The sequence below is a fragment of the Callionymus lyra genome, chromosome 2 (genome assembly GCF_982586985.1).
Source record: "Callionymus lyra chromosome 2, fCalLyr1.hap1.1, whole genome shotgun sequence".
Taxonomy (NCBI): domain Eukaryota; kingdom Metazoa; phylum Chordata; class Actinopteri; order Syngnathiformes; family Callionymidae; genus Callionymus; species Callionymus lyra.
The window spans coordinates 27,779,579-27,800,691 of record NC_141819.1 but is presented as its reverse complement, the minus strand read 5'-3'; the positions used below and the strand labels follow the sequence as shown (position 1 = coordinate 27,800,691).

The window sequence follows — 21,113 nt, the reverse complement described above, 5'->3', positions numbered from 1 at the left end:
CACGGCTTCCCAAGAATATATTTGAATCTATTTGTTCATGCAGTTTTTTTTTTAACAGCATTGTTCTTGGTTTTATAAAGAGGGACATACTAATATTAATAATGATGTTGATCATTAGACTTGTAACGTGTCAAACAACAACTAGTTCTGAAAGTATAAAACTTCTTTAAATATAAATGTGGTGCACCATATGGATGGTTTACATCTCTTTCTCTCGCTCCCTCGCTCTCTCTCCCTCCTTCTCTCTCTCTCTCTCTCTCCCTGCTGCCTCACAGCCTCCCTCAGTGCTCCACTCTCTGGTTCTGACTCTCATTGTGCTCTCCATCCTCCACTGCTCCGCCAAACATCACTCAAGGATGGACGTACAGCGGGGGTCTCTATAACCTTTCATCCGGCGTGGACGGCGGTCTTGATGGTTCTTCCCCGCAGCATGAGACTACAGTGACAGAGGGAGTGGACGGTCCTGGACGTTGATGCCACACTCTGACTCAGTGTGAGAAGAGCGTGGAGGAGAAGTTTGGCTGCACGTCGTCTTTTGTGGTAAGACCGTGTGCTGACGGGGTACAGGGGTGGGAAATGAAGTGGGGGAACCGAGATGCCGAGCTCTGCTGTGGAGGTTGCTGCACCAGCTATACTGCAGCGATTGGAGTATGACGAGTACACAGAGGAACCTCAGACCTGACCCACAATTCTATTGAAACGTGTGCAGAGGAGACAGAAGGGAAACAATAAAGAGATTTTTTTCTTTTTTTTTAGATTGTGTGGGTTGCTATGGAGTGGTTTTTGGGTTGAAAAGTGTTGCTCAAGGGAAATACATCAGTAGAATTGAACTGGCATCTCTCCAGCAGATCCTCCACCAGACGGAGGCTAAAAAAAACATGGGGAGAAATGTTGATGTTGAGGTGAGAACTAAAGTCTTGTGGAGGAAGATGTTGGTCAAAGTTTACAGATATTTTAATCCTATGTCTGGAAATCCTTAAACTTGAGTCAGAAATAAAAGAAAATTTGCTTTAAAAATACAAGTTTACAGTTCCATGTGGCTACATTATAAACGCTGTGAGGGTCTGTCCAATATCCCAAAATAAATTAATCACAATCACAAAGTAGATGTAAACACAAGTATGACAAGTCGGTACTTAAATTATTGATGATTGATTGAAGGAGTATTCACCGGGATTATACAACAAATCAAACTAGTTAATAAGATACAACATATATCAATTTATATAAACAGAAACATGCAACTCAAACATGGGAAATGGCTCTTTTATAGCGCCACCTATTGTTACCAAGCACTAAGGTAAAATAAGTAATGCAGGTAAAATAAATAAAACTTGTGGAAAATTGTGAAATATTGAAGGTATAGTTAAATATGATGAAATAAAAACGTTAAAAAAGGAATAAAATAAAAATAATTATTAGTTAAATAAATCGAGACACTATAGTAATGGATGTAACTTTTTTAAATGAATTATTTAAAAATATATTTAGAAATGTGACCAAAAATGAATTGAAATGACCTTACTAACATTATTTTTCAAATATCCAGGTTTTTCAATGGTCAGCAATGCTTTATGCTAAAATATGTTTTCAAGCCAAATCAATAATTGATAAGTATGTGGTGTACCTAAATAAAACAATAATAAATGATCAGGTTGGTACTGAAAAACACATACATCTGAGGTCATTAGAGTTAAAATGAAGTTGTAATCCTTCTCATCTTCTTGGATCTGCGTCCCTCAGTGAGAGACTAACGTGGGTCTGTTTGTAAAGGGATGGGAGATGGGATGTACGACGGTGCTGCCATGAGGCGTCTGTGGCTCTGTGTCCTGGTCGTGAGCATCACCTGCCGTCTGAGGTGAGCAACTGTCTGCTGTGTCAGGCTGAGCAAGATGTTGGATGATGTTCTACACACTGGGTTTTGTTTCTCAGCCTCACGCAGGAGGTGAGTGGAACTACCAACGAGGCAGAAGTGAATGGAAACATCACCATCTTCACGCGCATCCTGGACGGACTGCTGGACGGATACGACAACAGACTCCGGCCTGGACTGGGAGGTCAGTTTCCTCGTCTTCTGTACACTTGTTTTTTAATGTCATGATTTGTATGTCAGGTGACACTACATATCTGTTAATCTGTGCTCCCCCTGCTGAGTTACACTAACTCATATAGTTTCAAATCACCTGTTTAAACTGACCAAATGTGACCTGTACGGAGTCATGTGACTCTCAGCCTATTGTGCTTGGTCAGGTCAATACTTGCTGAAGTTCCAGAATTCCCAATTAGAGACTTTTAACAACACTCTGTGTTATCTTGGTTTCATTCCAAATGTTGATTTTTGCCGCTTATTCTGGTTCATTGCTTTCTCTGAGTGAATGTGGTCAACAGATGTATTTTAATTGTTATTGATCAATTGGTCAACAAATGATATATACATTTTTTTTCTTACAGAAAAGGTGACGGAAATAAAGACCAACATATTTGTCACAAGCTTCGGTCCCGTCTCTGACACTGAAATGGTAAGATGTGGTTGAAGGAGATGAAAACTGAGACAAAAAACTGTATTAATGTGCAATAAAAATACAATGATTAAGTATAAACATACTAATTCACTCTAAACTTTTTAAAGCAGTAAGTGGAAGAACATCTAAAAAAATCTGTATCTCAATATTATTTCAGCTTCAAGGTGTTTTTTGTTGAAGTTGTTGTTGCATTATTATTATTATTGTTGTTTTTATAAGTAATGATGTGGTTTTTATTGTAGTTATTTAACGGTGTTAAATGTATTATATTAGATATTTTGAAATTATGAAATATTTGATTATATTTGCCACTTTAATGTAATTTGTCTTATTTGTTCTTATTAATGTCATTTTATATAATTTATGGTGGTTTCATTATTTTTATTCCATACTGCCACCACCACAAAATAAGCCTGTGTTCAAAGACCTGGCAGTCGATCTGTTCTGGTTCATCTTATTAAACTTGTGTCTCTCACAGGAATACACCATTGACGTGTTTTTCCGCCAAAGCTGGAAAGACGAGCGACTGAGTTTCAAAGGGCCCATAGAGATGCTTCCCCTCAACAACCTTCTGGCCAGCAACATCTGGACTCCTGACACCTTTTTCCTGAACGGAAAGAAGTCCATAGCTCATAACATGACGACGCCGAACAAGCTGCTGCGACTGAAGGATGACGGGACTTTGCTCTACACCATGAGGTACAAGTTTACACTCGGAAAATTTGATTTTTTTATAAAGATTTTCTCTCAGCGTCGCAAGAGAGTCAGAAAATTTGACCCAGCACTTCAACTTATTCAGCGGCATTAATGCAGTGTTGCTCATAAAGAGTTTTTGTAACACATTCATTTTTAATCAAGGCTTTCTCAAGGAATTCACCGTCAGTGGCAAAATATTCCTATCCACACTTGTGTTATTGCATGTATAGAATGTGATAAAGGAGGACATGAAGAGTTGTGATCAAGATAAGACGCTGATGGGAAATACTTTATGTAAAAAAAACAAATATTTGTAATATATGATATTTCCTGTAGATAGTAAGTAAGTAAATAAGTAAGTACATCATATTTGTAGAGCGCTTTTCCAGACCAGGGTCACAAAGCGGTTAAACAATCAAAACAAAACTCAATAAAATATATACTTTAAAGATCAAAATAACACAGAGAACAACACAGGACTCTCAGAAAATCAAGGGAAAGCCTGCACGAATAGTTTGTACATGTAATATTAAGGTAAAACATAATCACATTTGTACTGTATATATATTTTTTTAAGTAAACCTCCTCATCGTGTAGAAAAGACTAAACTCGTAACAAATAAAACTAATTTTATTGACAATTGTAGAGTACTTACAACCTCCACTAGAGAGCGCTGTGCATCACAGAACTAAGCCCGACTGAAGAAGTCTGACCACAATAACGATTATCAATTTGAAACAAGATAATAATAATACGTTGGAAGTGCTTTTATTTGAAATTGAATCGAGGATTTCTGATACAACCAAAGAAATAAATATTAATGTAGTGGTTATACATTGTATTAATGCATTAATGGTCTCTGCAGGGAAAAATCAACACAAAGTTGTATTTAATTTTTGACTGTAATGTTTATAAATATTCATCTTTAAAGATTGCTCAATGGAAAAATCTCCTCTACTTTCAGGCTGACTATTTCTGCAGAATGCCCCATGCAGCTGGAGGACTTCCCCATGGATGCACACGCTTGTCCTCTGAAATTTGGAAGCTGTGAGTAAAGTCACTACAGAGGATTAAATAATGCAGGGAGAGGTGATGTGTTAATATATCTGACCCTTGCTGCTCTCACTGTTTTTACTTCCTGGTTGATGGAAGAAGCAGTTTTAGTGCGGCATTACTCCCAATGTCAGGTGGGGGTGTGTGTGTGTGTGTGTGTGTGTGTGTGTGTGTGTCAGCCCGTGTCCCTCAGGTGAAGAGCTAGAGCCGTGTAGCAGCAGGAGATAGCCATGTAGACAATGACACACAACTGCTTATTAAGCCATTAATCAACATGTCAGTTCCCTCAGCTGCATCCTGCTCCACCTCTGCTGCCTTATCGCACACACTAACATGCACACACACACACACACACACTCCAAGGTTACCTCTGAAAACAAAATGATTCTTTTACACAGCGCTGGTGACAACATGGACTAATCAGACATTTCCGGTGACACAAATATATGAGTAGGAAACCGTCAGGCAGGATTATCCCTCCAGGTCTTCCTCCATCTGCTGGGTTACCCTCAAGCTTTCCTGCTCAGGAGCAGGAGTTTTTAGACACTCCCAGACTACTTTGGTCGCCTCTTCCAGATCCAGTAAATGAGACTACACAGGATTGTGTAACGGGTGTAAAGCTAGCGGTACGGTCGACCCAGCGTCTGCCTCAACTGCTGGAAATAATCCTTTGAGGGTTTAGGGTCGATTCTTTATGTACACTTTGACCCATGTTGTGACCTTCACTGTAAACGAGCTTTGATCCACTTAGAAAACCTATTGAGCCGAGCGCCTTACTTTGCAAATATTTGTGTCAAAATATTTACATCCAGCTATCTGAACAAGTAAACAGACAGGAAAAAGATGAACATTTCAATTATTCCCTCATTCAATATTGATTTTGTCTCGCAATGATGCCCAAATTTAGACACTTTCTGAAAATGAAGTTAAGGCGGATAAAAAAAATAGCATTAACTACTCCTAAAGAGGAATACTTTGGTATATATGGTAAAGTTCCACCTCCCGCTGTCTTGGTGACACAACTGACCCTTTAAATAAGTGTTAAATCCACCGTACTCAACTTTTTTACTATAAAACATCTAATAATGGGACAATCTTTTATAAAGAAATACCAAAATTAAGAGTAATTTAACTATTATATCTACATTTTAATTATTACTGTATTACATTGCACATTACTGAATTTAAAAGTATAGATATACAGTATATAGTATATAGTAAGATTTTCTGCTGACTTCTGATGGTAACTACAAAAATAATTACCTTATATTAAACAATATTTTTCTTGATATTTTCCCAACCACTTAATATATCATTCAATGTATATTCTTTATATTTAAATCCATTTAACTGGTATAAATCTAGAAACATATTAATTTATATGATACATTTTTTTGTTTGTTTGTTTAATTCGCTCATATGAGGTTGGATCTCAAGGGAAGCCCCCAATGATTTTACTCCTCCCAGAACCTCCTGCTCGTACTCGTATAATACAATAAACATCACGCGTTTAAAGTTTTCCAGTTTTTAAGCTAAGCTGAGGTACCGATACTTTTGATGTCATCATGTAAATACTTTCTGTAAGAGTAATGAACAAGTTTTTTTAAGCTCAAGACGAGATGAGAAGAATACATGCTCTCTGCCTCATATAAACATCTCACCATATTTCTATGAACATAAAATGCAACTAACTCATAATACAAAGATGATTTATTGCTGACCTGTTGACAGTCACTACTATCACTAACTCTCAAGAACCTCTTCTAAAATGTTGTGTATCATTTACACAAAACTCTGTAGTTTTGCAACAAATCCACTAAATGCTCAACTATGAACCACTTTATATTTGAAAGCTTTTTTAAATGGTCGTGACAGTGAAAATAATACCCGTGTGAGGTTATAAGCTGTAAAAGTTCGAGCGTCTCTCCGCCTCTCCATTAACCCTACATAATCCCTTGACCTAATGGACGGCACTCACCCATGAGCCCAAGCCTTTTAGAGCTCCGGCAGACCTGTCTACTGCTGTTGTGTTAATCACCTCTCATGGACTCAACCCTCCGATCTGGCTCAAGAGTCTACGAGCCAGTTCCAAACACCACGTCTTAAGTCAAGCACCATGTGAGTCAACTTCAGTGGGTTGTTTAATTAAAAAGAAATTGTAAATATTTGTGAAATATTTACCAATACTTTGGATTTAGTACTGGGACTGTGTTTATCAAGTTAAAACTTTGTAGCTGAGAATGATGTTGTTTCTTGGAAGATTATATATATGTGTATATATGGGGAAATAAAGTGTATTCAATTTAAATTAAAATATTTGTATGTGTGCAGGTAGATGAAGGAAATTATGATTGACACAAGAATGTTTATCTTCTAATCCAAGATAATAAAATGCTAATTTTACGATGATGACATTTTTATTGAACGAACAATGAATATAAAATGAAATATGTGTAATATCCAGGATGTTGAAGGTGATCTACCATAGAGCAAAATGGATATAAATATTAACATTATTAAGATAATTAAATGTTTAACGGTGTTCAATATTTTGATCGTTAACTTTTGCATTTGTACTCAGACAAACTTTAGTTTGTTCTGATTCAGACACTTGTGAGTTGAGATGAGTGGACGAGGGTTCAAAGTTCAAAGTCAAAAGACACATTCAGTCTGGGACAAAGGCAAGGTGTGTCGTGACGATTTTGAATGTTTGTTTTAGAACTGTATCCTTAGCTTCTAAGAACCAACAACAATCCTCGATCTAATCCTGAAATTGAAACTTTAAGCAAAATGTTGATCTATTAATGCAAAAAGTTTCTACAGATCTATTGCACTGCAGAAGAAACTGATGACAATGAACGTTGACGAAGAGTAATAGCAAACTTGCTACATGCGTATCGATTCTTTATTCTAGGACACTAGCAAAGGGCTTTATTTCGTCAGCCAGGGGACATTTTACTACACAGAAAGCTTCTTTAAAACCCAGGTGGATTGTTTCTAGGATGTGGAACAATGGACCAACACTTTCTACTGCAGGAGTATGGATAACAAGTCTGCTTTACTTAGTTCAATGCATAGGACATGAAAGTATGGGGGATGGTGTGAACAAGACGGTTCCTCCACATTTTTTATTTCATTAAATCTATGATACATGCAAGAAAATGGAAAATGTAAGGGATGTGCTTGATAGTTTAGACCACAGCTGTCAAAAAAAAAAGCTAGTCCCAGGCCGATCTAAAAACTCTCAACAGGATTCAATCATTCATTTTCTACCACCTATTCCATGATCAGGGTTGCAGGGGTCTGGACAGGGTACACAGTGACAAACAACTATTCATGACTCACTCACATATTTTAAATGTTAGGGTCTTCCTCTCCAAGATACAGTAAGTCACATATCATTACCATGTTCTGAACTTATAACTTTATAAAGTTTTCCCTGTCTGAAATCAAACAAGAGGTTACGAGAGTCTATTATAACTTAATAATGTACTTACACCCCGCTTTGTTTATACAACCAGTCCCATGGCGATGGCAGTGACAAACCTTGATGCTTGACCAATCACAGCAGAGTTGGTGTGGTTATGTTAAACAAGATTTAATCTCCAGAAAAACATGTTTTCAATGACGAGGTCTTAAGTACATTTTCTAATGTATATATTTTAAAAAGAGAGTTTTGTACAAACAGACACATAATGATGATACAATAGAGGTAAAATGTCTATTTAAGACATACTTAAATCAACACATAAGTTGCTCTTTAAATTGCTGACATCAATAATAACTTTTCTCAAACACTACCATCTTCATAGATACAAATATCACCATGAACACCTGTGTCGACTTTCATGTCGTGGCTCCAGATTTGGCTGCCAGGCCTGAAGTTTGGCACATTTGTGTTGAAAGTAGAAATGGTAAAATCCACAGTTGTTAGAGCACATGGATTTTAATTGCGACGTGAGGGGTTAAGATTATTATTATAGATTTATCATTTATTTGGTGTCATTCGCTTTTTTATTGTTATAAGTTACACGTTTTAGTATTTTATGTAAACACAGAAATACTAGGTCACTAGGTTCATTTTGATTGATGGGTTAAAAATGCACTAAAACCAACTGTAAAAAAAAAAAGGAAAAGCTAAAAAAAAAAAAACTCAAATCATCATCGTCTCATCGTTGTTGTTATAATCGTCGTTGTTGCATTTGTGTATTTTTGTTACAAGTGGAATTCCGGTTATTGCTTTTGTGTTTTGCTTATGTAACACAGTTGCACAAAAGATTTGAAACAATGTCTCTGCCGTGATAATCCAGAGACCAGTCGACCGGACTCAATCTAAATTGCTGCGAAGACTTTTAACACCAGAGTTGCGGGATTAACACAAAACTGTCAGATTGGAGGCTGCAAGTGTGATTGACACACACAAACTCCAACATGATCTCCCATTACGTACGCACACACGCACAATCGTACTAAAGTTACGATGTGGGAGATGACAACTCTCCGGGGTGTTCCAGCCACATGGTTTTTTTTGGACGGACATGCTACTTTTCCAAATGATCTTAGTGACACAAACGTGTGTGTGTGTGTGTGTGTGTGTGTGTGTGAGAAGGGGATTCAAACACAGAATTGACTGAAGCAATCTGTTAAAGTGTGTCAACACTCGTCAAATCGTTGGTAACATCTGCATATTGTGGTGCACTCAAAGTGATTACATCAGACACAAACACGAGATCTTAGCAGCAACACCAAGTTAATCTCCCAGTAATGAAGCAAAGCGGGTGGAGGTTCAAGGGTTGGATCAGAGTTTGACCACATTTCTCAGCTCCATGCCACGTCCAGAGACTCGCGACACAACCACGGCTACATTGTGTTTTTCGGGGTGTCAATGGATGGGTTTTCTTCAAACTCGTCAATCTCTCCTCTTTCTTTGTGAGTGTTATGTATGTTATGTTAACGTCCTGCAACATTTAAAACCCTTTGGTTGGTAGAGTCAAATTTAAACTATATTAGTCTACGGCTTTCACCACAAACATACAGTATATGTAGTAACAAGACATTTGCTTAAGGGCCCACAGTAGTTACTCCACCACTTTTGAACCCACAGCTTCCTCCTCCATGGTCAAGTGGTCCTCTCCTGCATCCTGTCATCAAAAGATTGTAGTGGCAACTGTCAAAATGCTTTGCTTAAGAATGTTTGTAAACATTGTTCCTTTGAACCACATGTGTCAAACCCACCCAGCGGATGGTTGGCTCAGAAACAAAGTAGATTAATCAGTAATGAATATAAGATAAGATAAGGGACAGAGATTAGAATTGTCAACAATAAGAGTCAAACTGATCTTGAATTAAAGGAATTTGTAAAGTGAAAAGGGAAAAAATTAAGACTCAGAGAAGAAAAATGCAACATTAATAATATCAGACTCATAATTCCTATAAGGTAAATAAATATACATCAAATAATTAGCTAACGTTAAAATTAAAAAAGGGAGTTTTTAAACCATATGAAAAGGTAGAGCCACAATTGTGGAATGACCAACAATGCTGCTCTAGTAGCAGTTTGGTCAAGATTGTGTAAGACTATAGTTGACACCAAGAATAACGTACTTAAAAATGTATAACAACTTCAGGTGTTTTAGGACAAGATTTAAGATGAGAGTAGGATTAAAACAGGGACCAGAGTTTACCTCCTTTTTGTTTGCTATGGTGACAACGTTATAGAGGAGCCTCCATGGACAATGATGTTTGTTGATGGTGTAGAGATTTAAAAAAAAGTTGGTAAGTAAGTAAGTAATTTATATTTGTAGAGCACTCTTCCAGACCAAGGTCACAAAGCGCTTAAACAATAAAATCAATACCCAATAAAATATATACTTAAAAGATCAAGATAACACCAAAAACAACACACTAGTCTCAGAAAATCAGGGAAAAAGCCTGCACGAATAAAAGATGTTTCATCAAACACAGAGGGAGAGGAAGATTGTTCAGGAACCATCAGTAGATTCTGATCCACAGACCTCAGAGCCCGAGCTGGAGTTTAAGGCTGGATCAGATCAGTGATGTAAGGAGGAGCCTGACCATGAATAGATCTGAAAGTAAGAAATTCTAGAGGTAGAGTAGCAGGTCAGAATTCTCGCTGAAGAGTATAGTTCTGTATCAACTGCAGGCGAGACAGCTCCATCTTGTTAATACATGAAAACAAACTGTTACAACAGTCTAAACGAGAAGACACAAACGCATGAATTAAAAGCTCCAGATCATGTTGTGACAACATTTTCCCAAGTTTAGAGATTTTTCTCAGTTGAAGGAAACAGTTTCTGGTCAGTTATCTACAGTGTTGAACTAGAGACATGTCTTTATCAAATACAACACCCAGGTTTCTCAGGCTCAGTTTGACAGACTGACTTAAGTCACCCAAGTACTGACTCAACCCTGGAACCTTATCATCAGGAGCAATCACCAGAGTTTCAGTTTTGTCCACATTTAGCTGAAAAGTGTTTTCACTCAGCCATTGTTTGATTTTTAGCAAAGTTGGATCAAAAGAGCAGTAGAGCTTGAAATCAAGATGACAAGCGTAGACGAAGAGACTAGAGGTGGAAGAAGGGGCGAAGAAGAGGGTGCAGGCATTGTGGGATGTATAGAGACAAATGTGACAGAGGCAGCTGGACCTAAGCTCATTAGGACAGTAAACAGAAGGTGCCATAATGTATGACTCTGACTCTGATGTATGACTCTGACTCTGATGTATGACTCTGACTCTGATGCATGACTCTGACTCTCATGTATGACTCTGACTCTGTTGCATGACTCTGATCCCAAGTATAACTCTGACTCTGACATTTGACTCTGACTCTGATATTTGACTCTGACTTTCATGTATAACTCTGACTCTGACATTTGACTCTGACTCTGATATTTGACTCTGACTTTCATGTATAACTCTGACACTGATATTTGACTCTGACTCTTATGCATGACTCTGACTCTGATGCATGACTCTGATCCCAAGTATAACTCTGACACTGATATTTGACTCTGACTCTTATGCATGACTCTGACTCTGTTGCATGACTCTGATCCCAAGTATAACTCTGACACTGATGTATTACTCTGACTCTGACATTTGACTCTGACTCTGATATTTGACTCTGACTCTGATATTTGACTCTGACTCTCATATTTGACTCTGACTCTGATATTTTACTCTGACACTGATATTTGACTCTGACTCTTATGCATGACTCTGACTCTGTTGCATGACTCTGATCCCAAGTATAACTCTGACACTGATGTATTACTTTGACTCTGATATTTGACTCTGACTCTGATATTTGACTCTGACTCTGATGCATGACTCTGACTCTGATGCATGACTCTGACTCTGAGGATACAGTTTCTGGTCAGTTTTCTACAGTGTTGAACTAGAGACATGTCTTTATCAAATACAACGCCCAGGTTTCTCAGGCTCAGTTGGTGCACCCGATTCGACTTCTGTCATACCATTGAATGGGCGCATATCCTGATATTATCATCCCATTCATATGGGCCAGTAGGGCCCTATTCTACCTACTATATTGTCTCGAGCGGGTTGCAATCCCACGTCCCTGGGGGCAACAAAAAAAAACATGGCCAATGCGCTATCCACTGAGCTAAACCCTAAGCCTGACCCTAACCCTAACCCTTAACCTAACCCTAATCTGGACCACGCCCTTGTGAAAATTTGCATTTATGTACATAGCTGCTAGAAAATACGATAACATTTTATTTATTCCGTTTAAAGACAGATAACTTTATCTTTCTTGGACGCAAACTGGAAAGATACGGAAAAACACGAAAGGATACGGAAGTTAGGGTTAGGGTTAGGGTTAAAGACCCTAGGGTTAGGGTTAGGGTCAGGCATAGGGTTTAGCTCAGTGGATAGTGCATCCACCATGTTTTTTTTTTTGCCCCCAGGGACGTGGGATCGCAACCCGCTCGAGACAATATAAAACATTGGGTCAACCAAATGAATAGCTGATAACAGCCTATTCTACATGCTAGTAGGTAGAATAGGGCCCACTGGCCCATATGAATGGGATGATAATATCAGGATTTGCGCCCATTCAATGGTATGACAGAAGTCGAATCGGGTGGTTTGACAGACTGACTTAAGTCACCCAAGTACTGACTCAACCCTGGAATCTTATCAACTAGAGACATGACTCTGACTCTGACATTTGACTCTGACTCTGACTCTCATGTATGACTCTGACACTGATGTATGCCTCTGACTCTAATGTCTGACCCAGAATCTAATGTCTGACTCTGACATATGACTCTGACTCTAATGTCTGACTCTGACTCTTATGTCTGACTCTGATGTACAGCTCTGACTCTAATGTCTGACTCAGACTCTAATGTCTGACTCTGATGTATGACTCTGACTCTAATGTCTGACTCTGATGTATGACTCTGACTCTAATGTCTGACTCTGATGTATGACTCAGACTCTAATGTCTGACTCTGATGTATGACTCTGACTCTAATGTCTGACTCTGATGTATGACTCTGACTCTAATGTCTGACTCAGACTCTAATGTCTGACTCAGACTCTAATGTCTGACTCTGATGTCTGACTCTGACTCTTATGTCTGACTCTGACGTATGACTCTGACTCTAATGTCTGACTCTGACTCTTATGTCTGACTCTGATGTATAACTCTGACTCTAATGTCTGACTCAGACTCTAATGTCTGACTCTGATGTATGACTCTGATGTATGACTCTGATGTATGACTCTGATGTCTGACTCTGATGTCTGACTCAGACTCTAATGTCTGACTCTGATGTATAACTCTGACTCTAATGTCTGACTCAGACTCTAATGTCTGACTCTGATGTACGACTCTGATGTCTGACTCTGATGTATAACTCTGACTCTAATGTCTGACTCAGACTCTAATGTCTGACTCTGATGTACGACTCTGATGTATGACTCTAATGTCTGACTCTGATGTCTGACTCAGACTCTAATGTCTGACTCTGATGTATGACTCTAATGTCTGACTCTGATGTATGACTCTGACTCTAATGTCTGACTCTGATGTATGACTCTGACTCTAATGTCTGACTCAGACTCTAATGTCTGACTCAGACTCTAATGTCTGACTCAGACTCTAATGTCTGACTCTGATGTCTGACTCTGACTCTTATGTCTGACTCTGACGTATGACTCTGACTCTAATGTCTGACTCTGATGTATTCCTCTGACTCTTATGTCTGACTCAGACTCTAATGTCTGACTCTGATGTATTCCTCTGACTCTAATGTCTGACTCAGACTCTAATGTCTGACTCTGATGTATTCCTCTGACTCTTATGTCTGACTCAGACTCTAATGTCTGACTCTGATGTATGCCTCTGACTCTAATGTCTGACTCAGACTCTAATGTCTGACTCTGATGTATGCCTCTGACTCTAATGTCTGACTCTGACTCTAATGTCTGACTCAGACTCTAATGTCTGACTCTGATGTATGACTCTGACTCTAATGTCTGACTCTGACTCTAATGTCTGACTCAGACTCTAATGTCTGACTCAGACTCTAATGTCTGACTCTGATGTATGACTCTGACTCTAATGTCTGACTCTGACTCTTATGTCTGACTCGGATGTATGCCTCTGACTCTAATGTCTGACTCAGACTCTAATGTCTGACTCAGACTCTAATGCCTGACTCAGACTCTAATGTCTGACTCTGATGTATGACTCTGACTCTAATGTCTGACTCTGACTCTTATGTCTGACTCGGATGTATGCCTCTGACTCTAATGTCTGACTCAGACTCTTATGTCTGACTCAGACTCTAATGCCTGACTCAGACTCTAATGTCTGACTCTGATGTATGACTCTGACTCTAATGTCTGACTCTGACTCTTATGTCTGACTCGGATGTATGACTCTGACTCTCATGTATGACTCTGACTCTGATGTATGACTCTGACTCTGATGTATGACTCTGATGTATGACTCTGACTCTCATGTATGAGTCTGACAAAAAGAAAGGAATCAGGGTTAGAAGAGTCAGAGTAGAAGATGCTCGTGGTTTAATTGTAAGTGACCAGAAAGATACGTTGGATAAGTTCAGTTCATTATCAGAGGAGCTCATGTGGACAGTTCAGAGGGACATGTTGAAGTATGAAGAATCATAGAAGTTCCAGGTCGAAGAAGAACAAAACATTTCTGGATTTGATAAACAAGGACATAGAGAGTATAGATGTTACTAGAGAGGAGGATGGAGATAAAAAAAGCTTTATCACATGCCAAAAGAAGAAAATGTATTTAGAAAAATATACCATAAATAAAAAAGTTAAAAAAAAATGTCTGTTTAACAATCTGACGTGTATTTCGACTTGTCTCCCAGATGCGTACCCGGTCTCTGAGGTGGTCTACACGTGGACCCAGGAAGCAGCCAATTCAGTGGTGGTGGCAGACGAGGGCTCCAGACTCAACCAGTACCATCTGATTGGCCAGACGGCTGGCACGGAGGACATCTACACCAGCCGAGGTAGAGCCCGGTGTCACTCTTTGACTCTCAGTGTCGGAGGTTTTGTTGTAAACGATCGGCCTCACAGTTGGACAGGCAGCGACGTTAAGCCCCTGACCTCATCCCCATTATTCGGCACGGCATTATTACGCCGTGTGCTTTCCCAAATGTTGTGAGAAGAAAATGTTTTCAAATCAAGCTGGATAGAAACAATGAATGAAACAAGGATTTGAGAGTGCATCCCACCCGGGGCCAGCTGTCCCTCCCCAGAGAGCAGAGGGGGGTTGATAAAAAAAAAAAAAAATCACTTATCCTCAGTCTGAGCCATTGCTTCTGTAGGGTTAATCCTCATGCAGGCCCATCAGTTGTGCTTTTACTGAGTGACGTCACGGTTGCTACGGCGGCAACACGTGTGAGGGGGGGGGGGGATGGGAGGGCGCAGCATCTGCTTAATTCTCTTATGTAAAGAAGTATGATAATACATTTCTGCTAGTTGTGGAGTTCATCACAAGGGGGTCGCCGGGGGCTTACCTATATCTGTAATGTTTTATCCTATATCAGGCGCAGAATGATAGGTGTTTACACTGGATAATGCACCAGAACTAAACGCGGGGCGGTAAGTATGCCACGGAGCCTTTTAAGCGTAGGAGAAAATCCTACCCGGGGCCACTGGTGGGAGACCCTGCAGCGTCATAGCGCTCCGTCAGTGCCGCCCTTTAAATAGACAGATTAACAAGTTCTTGAGTGTGTGCTCGGCTACATTGGGAGAAGACGAGAGCGACGGTGTCCTTAATTAGCATCACTAATCTGAGGTCCAAAACCCTCTTACACCGGTCAAGAATAGCTCGGCAAAGTATCCCCTGACCCTACCAGGTTAAGTCGGATGTATATATGGAAAGAGCAACAAAAATGGTCAATATCACTCACCAGTTGACCAACATAGCCGCGTTGTTCTTCGCTATGAATGGCAGCTCCCCACAGACGCTCCAGAAACCACATAGTAGAATCCACCAGAGTTGCATTTTCAGTCCTCGGCGCGTTCCATCCACGGCTCAGAAGAAGCTGTCAGATCTGAACCAGCGTGGGCCAGTCGTGCCACCGCCGGGCAGCAGTGCCTGCAAGTAGTCTTCCTCTCGCTGAAGGCAAAACAGGTGTCCTTTTCATTAAGGACATGTTGCTTGTCGCCGCATCGCACAGGACATCCAAACTTGGTTCCGAGCTCCTCTCAGCCTCCCTCGGCAATCATGTGTGCACCTGCTTGTAATCACCGCTGATCCAGGTTCTGTTGTAGGGTTGCAGCTCAGCCCGGGATGTTCGTCCTCAATCAAGTTGGCCCCGGCGCGGCGGGAATAGGATGAACTGTCTTTTAAACACACACTTATTCAACAAGCAACCACGCACACACACTGGTGAACACAGAGCGATAGAGACGGAGAGGCAGAGCGAGTGAGGGAGCTGCACAGGATGCAGATTGTGACAAGGGATTAGCGAGACAGAAAAATCCGACTTTGCCAGGAGAAAAGCGTCAGTCATCTGTGGATTTCCGATAGTTTATCGGTCCTCTGGAAAATTCCTTCAAATGCAATCTTGACGGAAAATGAATTTCATTCTATCCTGCTTATCTTTCTTTTCACACTTACATGTGAGCAGTTTACACTGAAGGATGTCACAAAACTTAATCACAGTGACGGCCAGGAAGTGGAAAACACCATATGGCCTCATTTCGTCCCATCATCTCATCCTGGCATGTTTAACGTGGGGGTGTTGAGTCAAACAAGGTTTTCCTGAATCGTTAAGAGACATATCAGGATTTTTTTTCAAGGTTATAATGTTTAATTGATAAATTTGATGTGAATTTGAAAACATTCGATGTGTGTTAAGAGTTCATCTCCCCAGCCGAAGAGGTTATGTTTTCGTCCTCGTCTGGTGGTTTGTTGTCCCTTCTGTCAATCCATCTGCTTGCAGGATTTAGAAAAAATAACAATACAAAAAAGTCCAGATTTGCAAAAGAAAATACTGACTGATGAATCTGCTCCGAGAAGAGGAATGTGGGCTAAGTTAAACAACAACTGTACGCATTATTTTGGCCCCAAAATATTCCTGGCGGACCATTATTTGTATTACTGTAGAAATACTTTGAAATTGCTGAAATAATCCAGTATTGGATTCACCTTATACTGTACAATCCCAACTGTAGACACTTTCATGCCAGAACAGTTATAAAGTCTGCATGATACATTTGGAAAATCATCTAAATAAGATTTCCTCCCTAATCCAAATGTTTAACCAGCTGTAATGACACTGGACATCATCTGAAACACATCTCAGTGAAGACTTTGAAATCGTTTCCTCCTCTACAGGTCAGTACACGGTGATGATGGCCCACTTTTACCTGAAGAGGAAGATCGGCTACTTTGTCATCCAGACCTACATGCCTTGCTTCATGACTGTGATCCTGTCTCAGGTCTCCTTCTGGTTGAACCGTGAGTCTGTTCCTGCACGGACAGTTTTTGGTGAGCAACCCCATGCAGGTGGTGCGATTCAGGTCTGATAGCTGATCGTCTGGTTGTCTCCTGCTACAGGCGTGACCACTGTGTTGACCATGACCACCCTCAGCATCAGCGCCCGTAACTCTCTTCCCAAAGTGGCCTATGCCACGGCCATGGACTGGTTTATAGCCGTTTGCTACGCTTTCGTCTTCTCTGCTCTTATCGAATTTGCCACAGTCAACTACTTTACGAAGAGGAGCTGGGCCTGGGATGGAAAGAAGGCCATGGAGGCACAACAGCCGAAGGTAAACACAAACAAAAAGGATCAAATGCATACAATTTCGAGAGCTGTTAGATGGATAAGAACGACTTTGTCTAATTCTAGCAGTGTTATAGTTTAGGGTCCATGCTAAAGTATCTACTTAAACAAGGTCATATTGGATGTACTGCTGCTCGTTGTCCATCGTGTCTTGGGGGTCCTACGTAGCCTTATCAGCTTCATTAAGAGAATTCATGGTCCACCGTTAGCACCGTTGTTGTCCATGGCAAAAGACGAAATCCTGTTTCCCCCATCACGATGCTACAAAGTCAACATTGCTGTGAATTTTCAGCAAGTCATTTACAAACCATAAGGAAACACCTTCTGGACCAGGTTCTGAAACTAATTCTGGGACTTGACTAATATGTCATTTGGCTTGTTCCCAACTACGTCATTTGGCCAGTGTATGATGGATCTGCGGAAGCAAAATGGCAGATAAAGACTGATAAAGTGATGATGATAAAGTCCTGGTCAGAACTCCATCATTGCTAGGAATCATGGTCAGGCAGTCCAAAAAAATATTTTAGAAAGTTTAGCGTTTGGCGGAAGATGAGGTTGGTTGCTGTGGATTGTATGAGTGGAGGAGTTAAACAGTGGCTAATATTATCATTTATTACGGGGTAAAAACGTGTTTTAACCTTTTGTTGACCTTTAAGAGTGATCAAAATATTTTGCAGTCCTTGTTAACATATAGTACAATAATATAATTAGGGGTGTCAAACTATTCCGGGGGCCAAATCTGGCACCCTTATGAACCAATGTGGCCCACAAGATGGTTTCTTGAATTCAAAGTAGATTCATGTTCATGTTGATATTGCCACCAATAACAATGTCAGCGGTTAAGATAAGATAAGGGAAAAGAGATGATAGACGTCAACGATACAACTGAAGGAATTTATATAGTAAAGAAAGACGAACACAGAGATTAATTAAATGAGTGGATTCACTTTGTCTAATATTTGCAGTTGGGATGGTTTAGGTTTCATTAATACTAGATTAGGTGTGAGAACTAGGACAATGAAAGCAACACTTAAAGAGAAGAAAGAATGAAAATGCAATATCAAATCACACTCAAAATTCTTGTGAATATACATTTTGTTTGTCGTGCTAAAAAGGCTTTTAACCACGTGTGTGATTGTCACTGTGCCTGGTCAAGCTGTCGTATGAACGCCGTCTCTCCTCCCCTGCAGAAAAAGGATCCTCTGACTCTGTCCAAGAAGCCCAACAACACCTGCTCGGCCGGCGTGAACTACACCACCAACCTCACCAAGGACCCGTCCATCTCCACCATCTCAAACAGCACAGCAGCTCCGCTCAAGTCCTCTGAAGCCAAGGCTCCGGACCCCAAGAAAACCTACAACAGCGTGAGCAAGATTGACAAGATGTCCAGGATAGTTTTCCCGCTGCTTTTCGGAACTTTCAACCTTGTTTACTGGGCCACGTATCTCAACCGGGAACCGGTGATCAAAGGAGTGTGAATCAGTCGTCCTCCCTTGAAAAGAAACAAACCCACTTTGGGTAACCTTGAAATCTGCTGTTTGTTTTTTTTTATTTGTCATTCCTATTTTCTCATCAGCAACGACAGAGTGAGCTAGTAAGAATGTCAAATGCTATGCAAAAACAAACGTAAGGTGTGACGGCCTGTTTCTGATAAAGTTTCATTTTTAAAATGATGAATCTTTGGATTTGGCCGACGTCTTAAACGCTTTGTTATTAATGCACCAAAACTATCCTGCACCCCCCTTTTTTCAAACCTCCAGATTCAAACCTTAAAGTTTGTTCTCATACGTCCATGAAGTCAATGTTGCAGCTTCATTTCACAGTTTCATGAGTATGTGCATGTTATAAGAGTTGACGCGCACATGTACGTCACAAATTACAAATTTACATCAACATTTTTCACTTAAAACAGTTTGGGCCACTTTTCTTATCTTAACTTTAATCAAATGGCGGCACAGATGATCCAGGATTTGATGTCAATTTCTTTTTTTGAATTCTAAACTACAGTTTCAAGGTCAATTTTAACCATTCATTCGATATTATGTGTTTTCCGGCTCCTATTAATCCACCGCTGAATGAACGTGTGTATGTTGTGTACATGTGCAACTACACACAAACGTCTGTATGTACGTGCACATTTTAGTGTGCACATGTGTGTAAGTATGTGGAACATATTTACTGTGTACAAAGTCATGGTCAAGGAAACGTGTGTAAATATGCTTTCAGAAAATGTGGCGCAGCGTTTACTTTAGTCTCGCTCTTAACAGACTGAATGTATAGAATTGTCTTTTTTTAATAGTCGTTTTTCTATAATTAGCTTTTGCAATGAACTTACCTTACGAAGTTAGATACTACCGAGTGCTTTTGTCTTTATAAATTATGGAACATACAAATGAAGGAGTGTCATGTGACAATATCATTACAATATCAAAGTGCCAAAGGTTGCGTTTTATCTTTTTGCAGACGTCACATTTATTTCGGTACATTCATTTTTCGAGAGAGAGGCAACTTGTGACCTTTTTGTGTGGAGTTTGTTTTTTCTCCCTGTGTTGTGTGGGTTTACTCCGGGAACTCCGGTGTCCTCTCACAGTCCAAAAACAAACAGATGTTGATTGGGAACTTGTGGAAATTGAATAGGTGTGAGTGTGTGTGTGAATGGTTGTCTGTCTTTGCGTGCCCTGTGACAGACTGGCATCCTGTCCAGGGTGTCCCCCGCCTCTCGCCCGAAGAAACTGGGATAGGCTTCAGCCCCCTCCCCCCCGCGATCCCTTTAAGGGATTAAAAAGTAAAGGAAATGAATAAAAGGAATGCTATTCAGTTTTAAGCACGGGAACAAGAGACGCTTTTTGAAGAAAACATTTCTTTAATCTCCAATAATACTAGTATTTGACTCCAGATATTGAAAATGAATATAAGGTTTGAATTCAGTCCAAGGGACAGATTCACTTATACAAGTATCATGCATATTAAGCCAGGGTTGGGCGAATTCTCCTATAGGGGGCCACGTTCGAGAAACGGAATCTGGTGTGTTTCAAATATTTCTTTTTCACATCTTGGGACCTACAAACGCCTCATTGAACCTGTTCTAAAATGTGTTACTGATACGATCAAGTCATCTTTGGAGCCTTAGAACAAAGGTGTTGTTTTTCCGCACCTCAAAGCAATAAATATGGCAATTAAAATAAAGATTCTTGCAATTATTACCGATGGATTTCATTTGATTGTTTGTATGTTTGGTTCTTTCATTTTCAAAACTGATGCTCTGGGTGAAAAAATCACATGTGATTTTTAATTCAAAATAAAGCTCAACTGAATTGACAGAGAAGTGTCAGCTGTGTCATGTGGAAGATACTCAGAGAGTCGCCGGTGAGTTCCAGCGACTCCTCTCCTGAGGTGGACCTGCTGAAATGCCGGGTTAATCTTGGCTGATGGAACAGCGGTCCTCACGTGCCGGATCTGGGTTGATTACGCGCACACAGTACAGTCGGTGGGCTGATAAATCCATCTTGAGGG

The 21,113-nt window shown here is 40.0% G+C and overlaps 2 protein-coding genes across 3 annotated transcripts in view; one reads left to right on the top strand and one right to left on the bottom strand.

Annotated features, from left to right (window-relative positions):
• The window catches only part of gabrb3 (gamma-aminobutyric acid type A receptor subunit beta3), a 31,038-nt gene extending 15,200 nt beyond the window's left edge, over positions 1-15,838 (bottom strand). Inside the window, exon 1 of one of the 2 annotated variants that reach the window (XM_087784430.1) lies at positions 15,720-15,838. In XM_087784430.1, the coding sequence (XP_087640556.1) occupies positions 15,720-15,814 (95 nt within the window). In that variant the 5' untranslated portion in view covers positions 15,815-15,838. The remainder of the gene's footprint in view (positions 1-15,719) is intronic. The other variant, XM_087784431.1, reaches the window with a different exon arrangement.
• Positions 315-20,629, top strand: gabra5 (gamma-aminobutyric acid type A receptor subunit alpha5). The gene is made up of 10 exons (XM_087784432.1): positions 315-540; positions 1,774-1,858; positions 1,933-2,057; positions 2,452-2,519; positions 3,001-3,221; positions 4,183-4,265; positions 14,670-14,813; positions 17,153-17,305; positions 17,375-17,586; positions 18,791-20,629. The coding sequence occupies exons 2-10, from the start codon at positions 1,776-1,778 to the stop codon at positions 19,076-19,078; spliced, it is 1,377 nt and encodes a 458-aa protein (XP_087640558.1). The 5' UTR covers positions 315-540; positions 1,774-1,775; the 3' UTR covers positions 19,079-20,629.
• The last annotated feature ends 484 nt before the right edge of the window (positions 20,630-21,113 follow it).

Coding starts and splice junctions, on each gene's coding strand:
- gabra5 (XM_087784432.1), top strand. CDS start 1,776: ATGGGAGATGGGATGTACGACGGTGCTGCCATGAGGCGTCTGTGGCTC. Junction 14,814..17,152: donor GGACATCTACACCAGCCGAG/GTAGAGCCCGGT, acceptor CCTCCTCTACAG/GTCAGTACACGGTGATGATG. Junction 17,306..17,374: donor TCCTGCACGGACAGTTTTTG/GTGAGCAACCCC, acceptor CTCCTGCTACAG/GCGTGACCACTGTGTTGACC.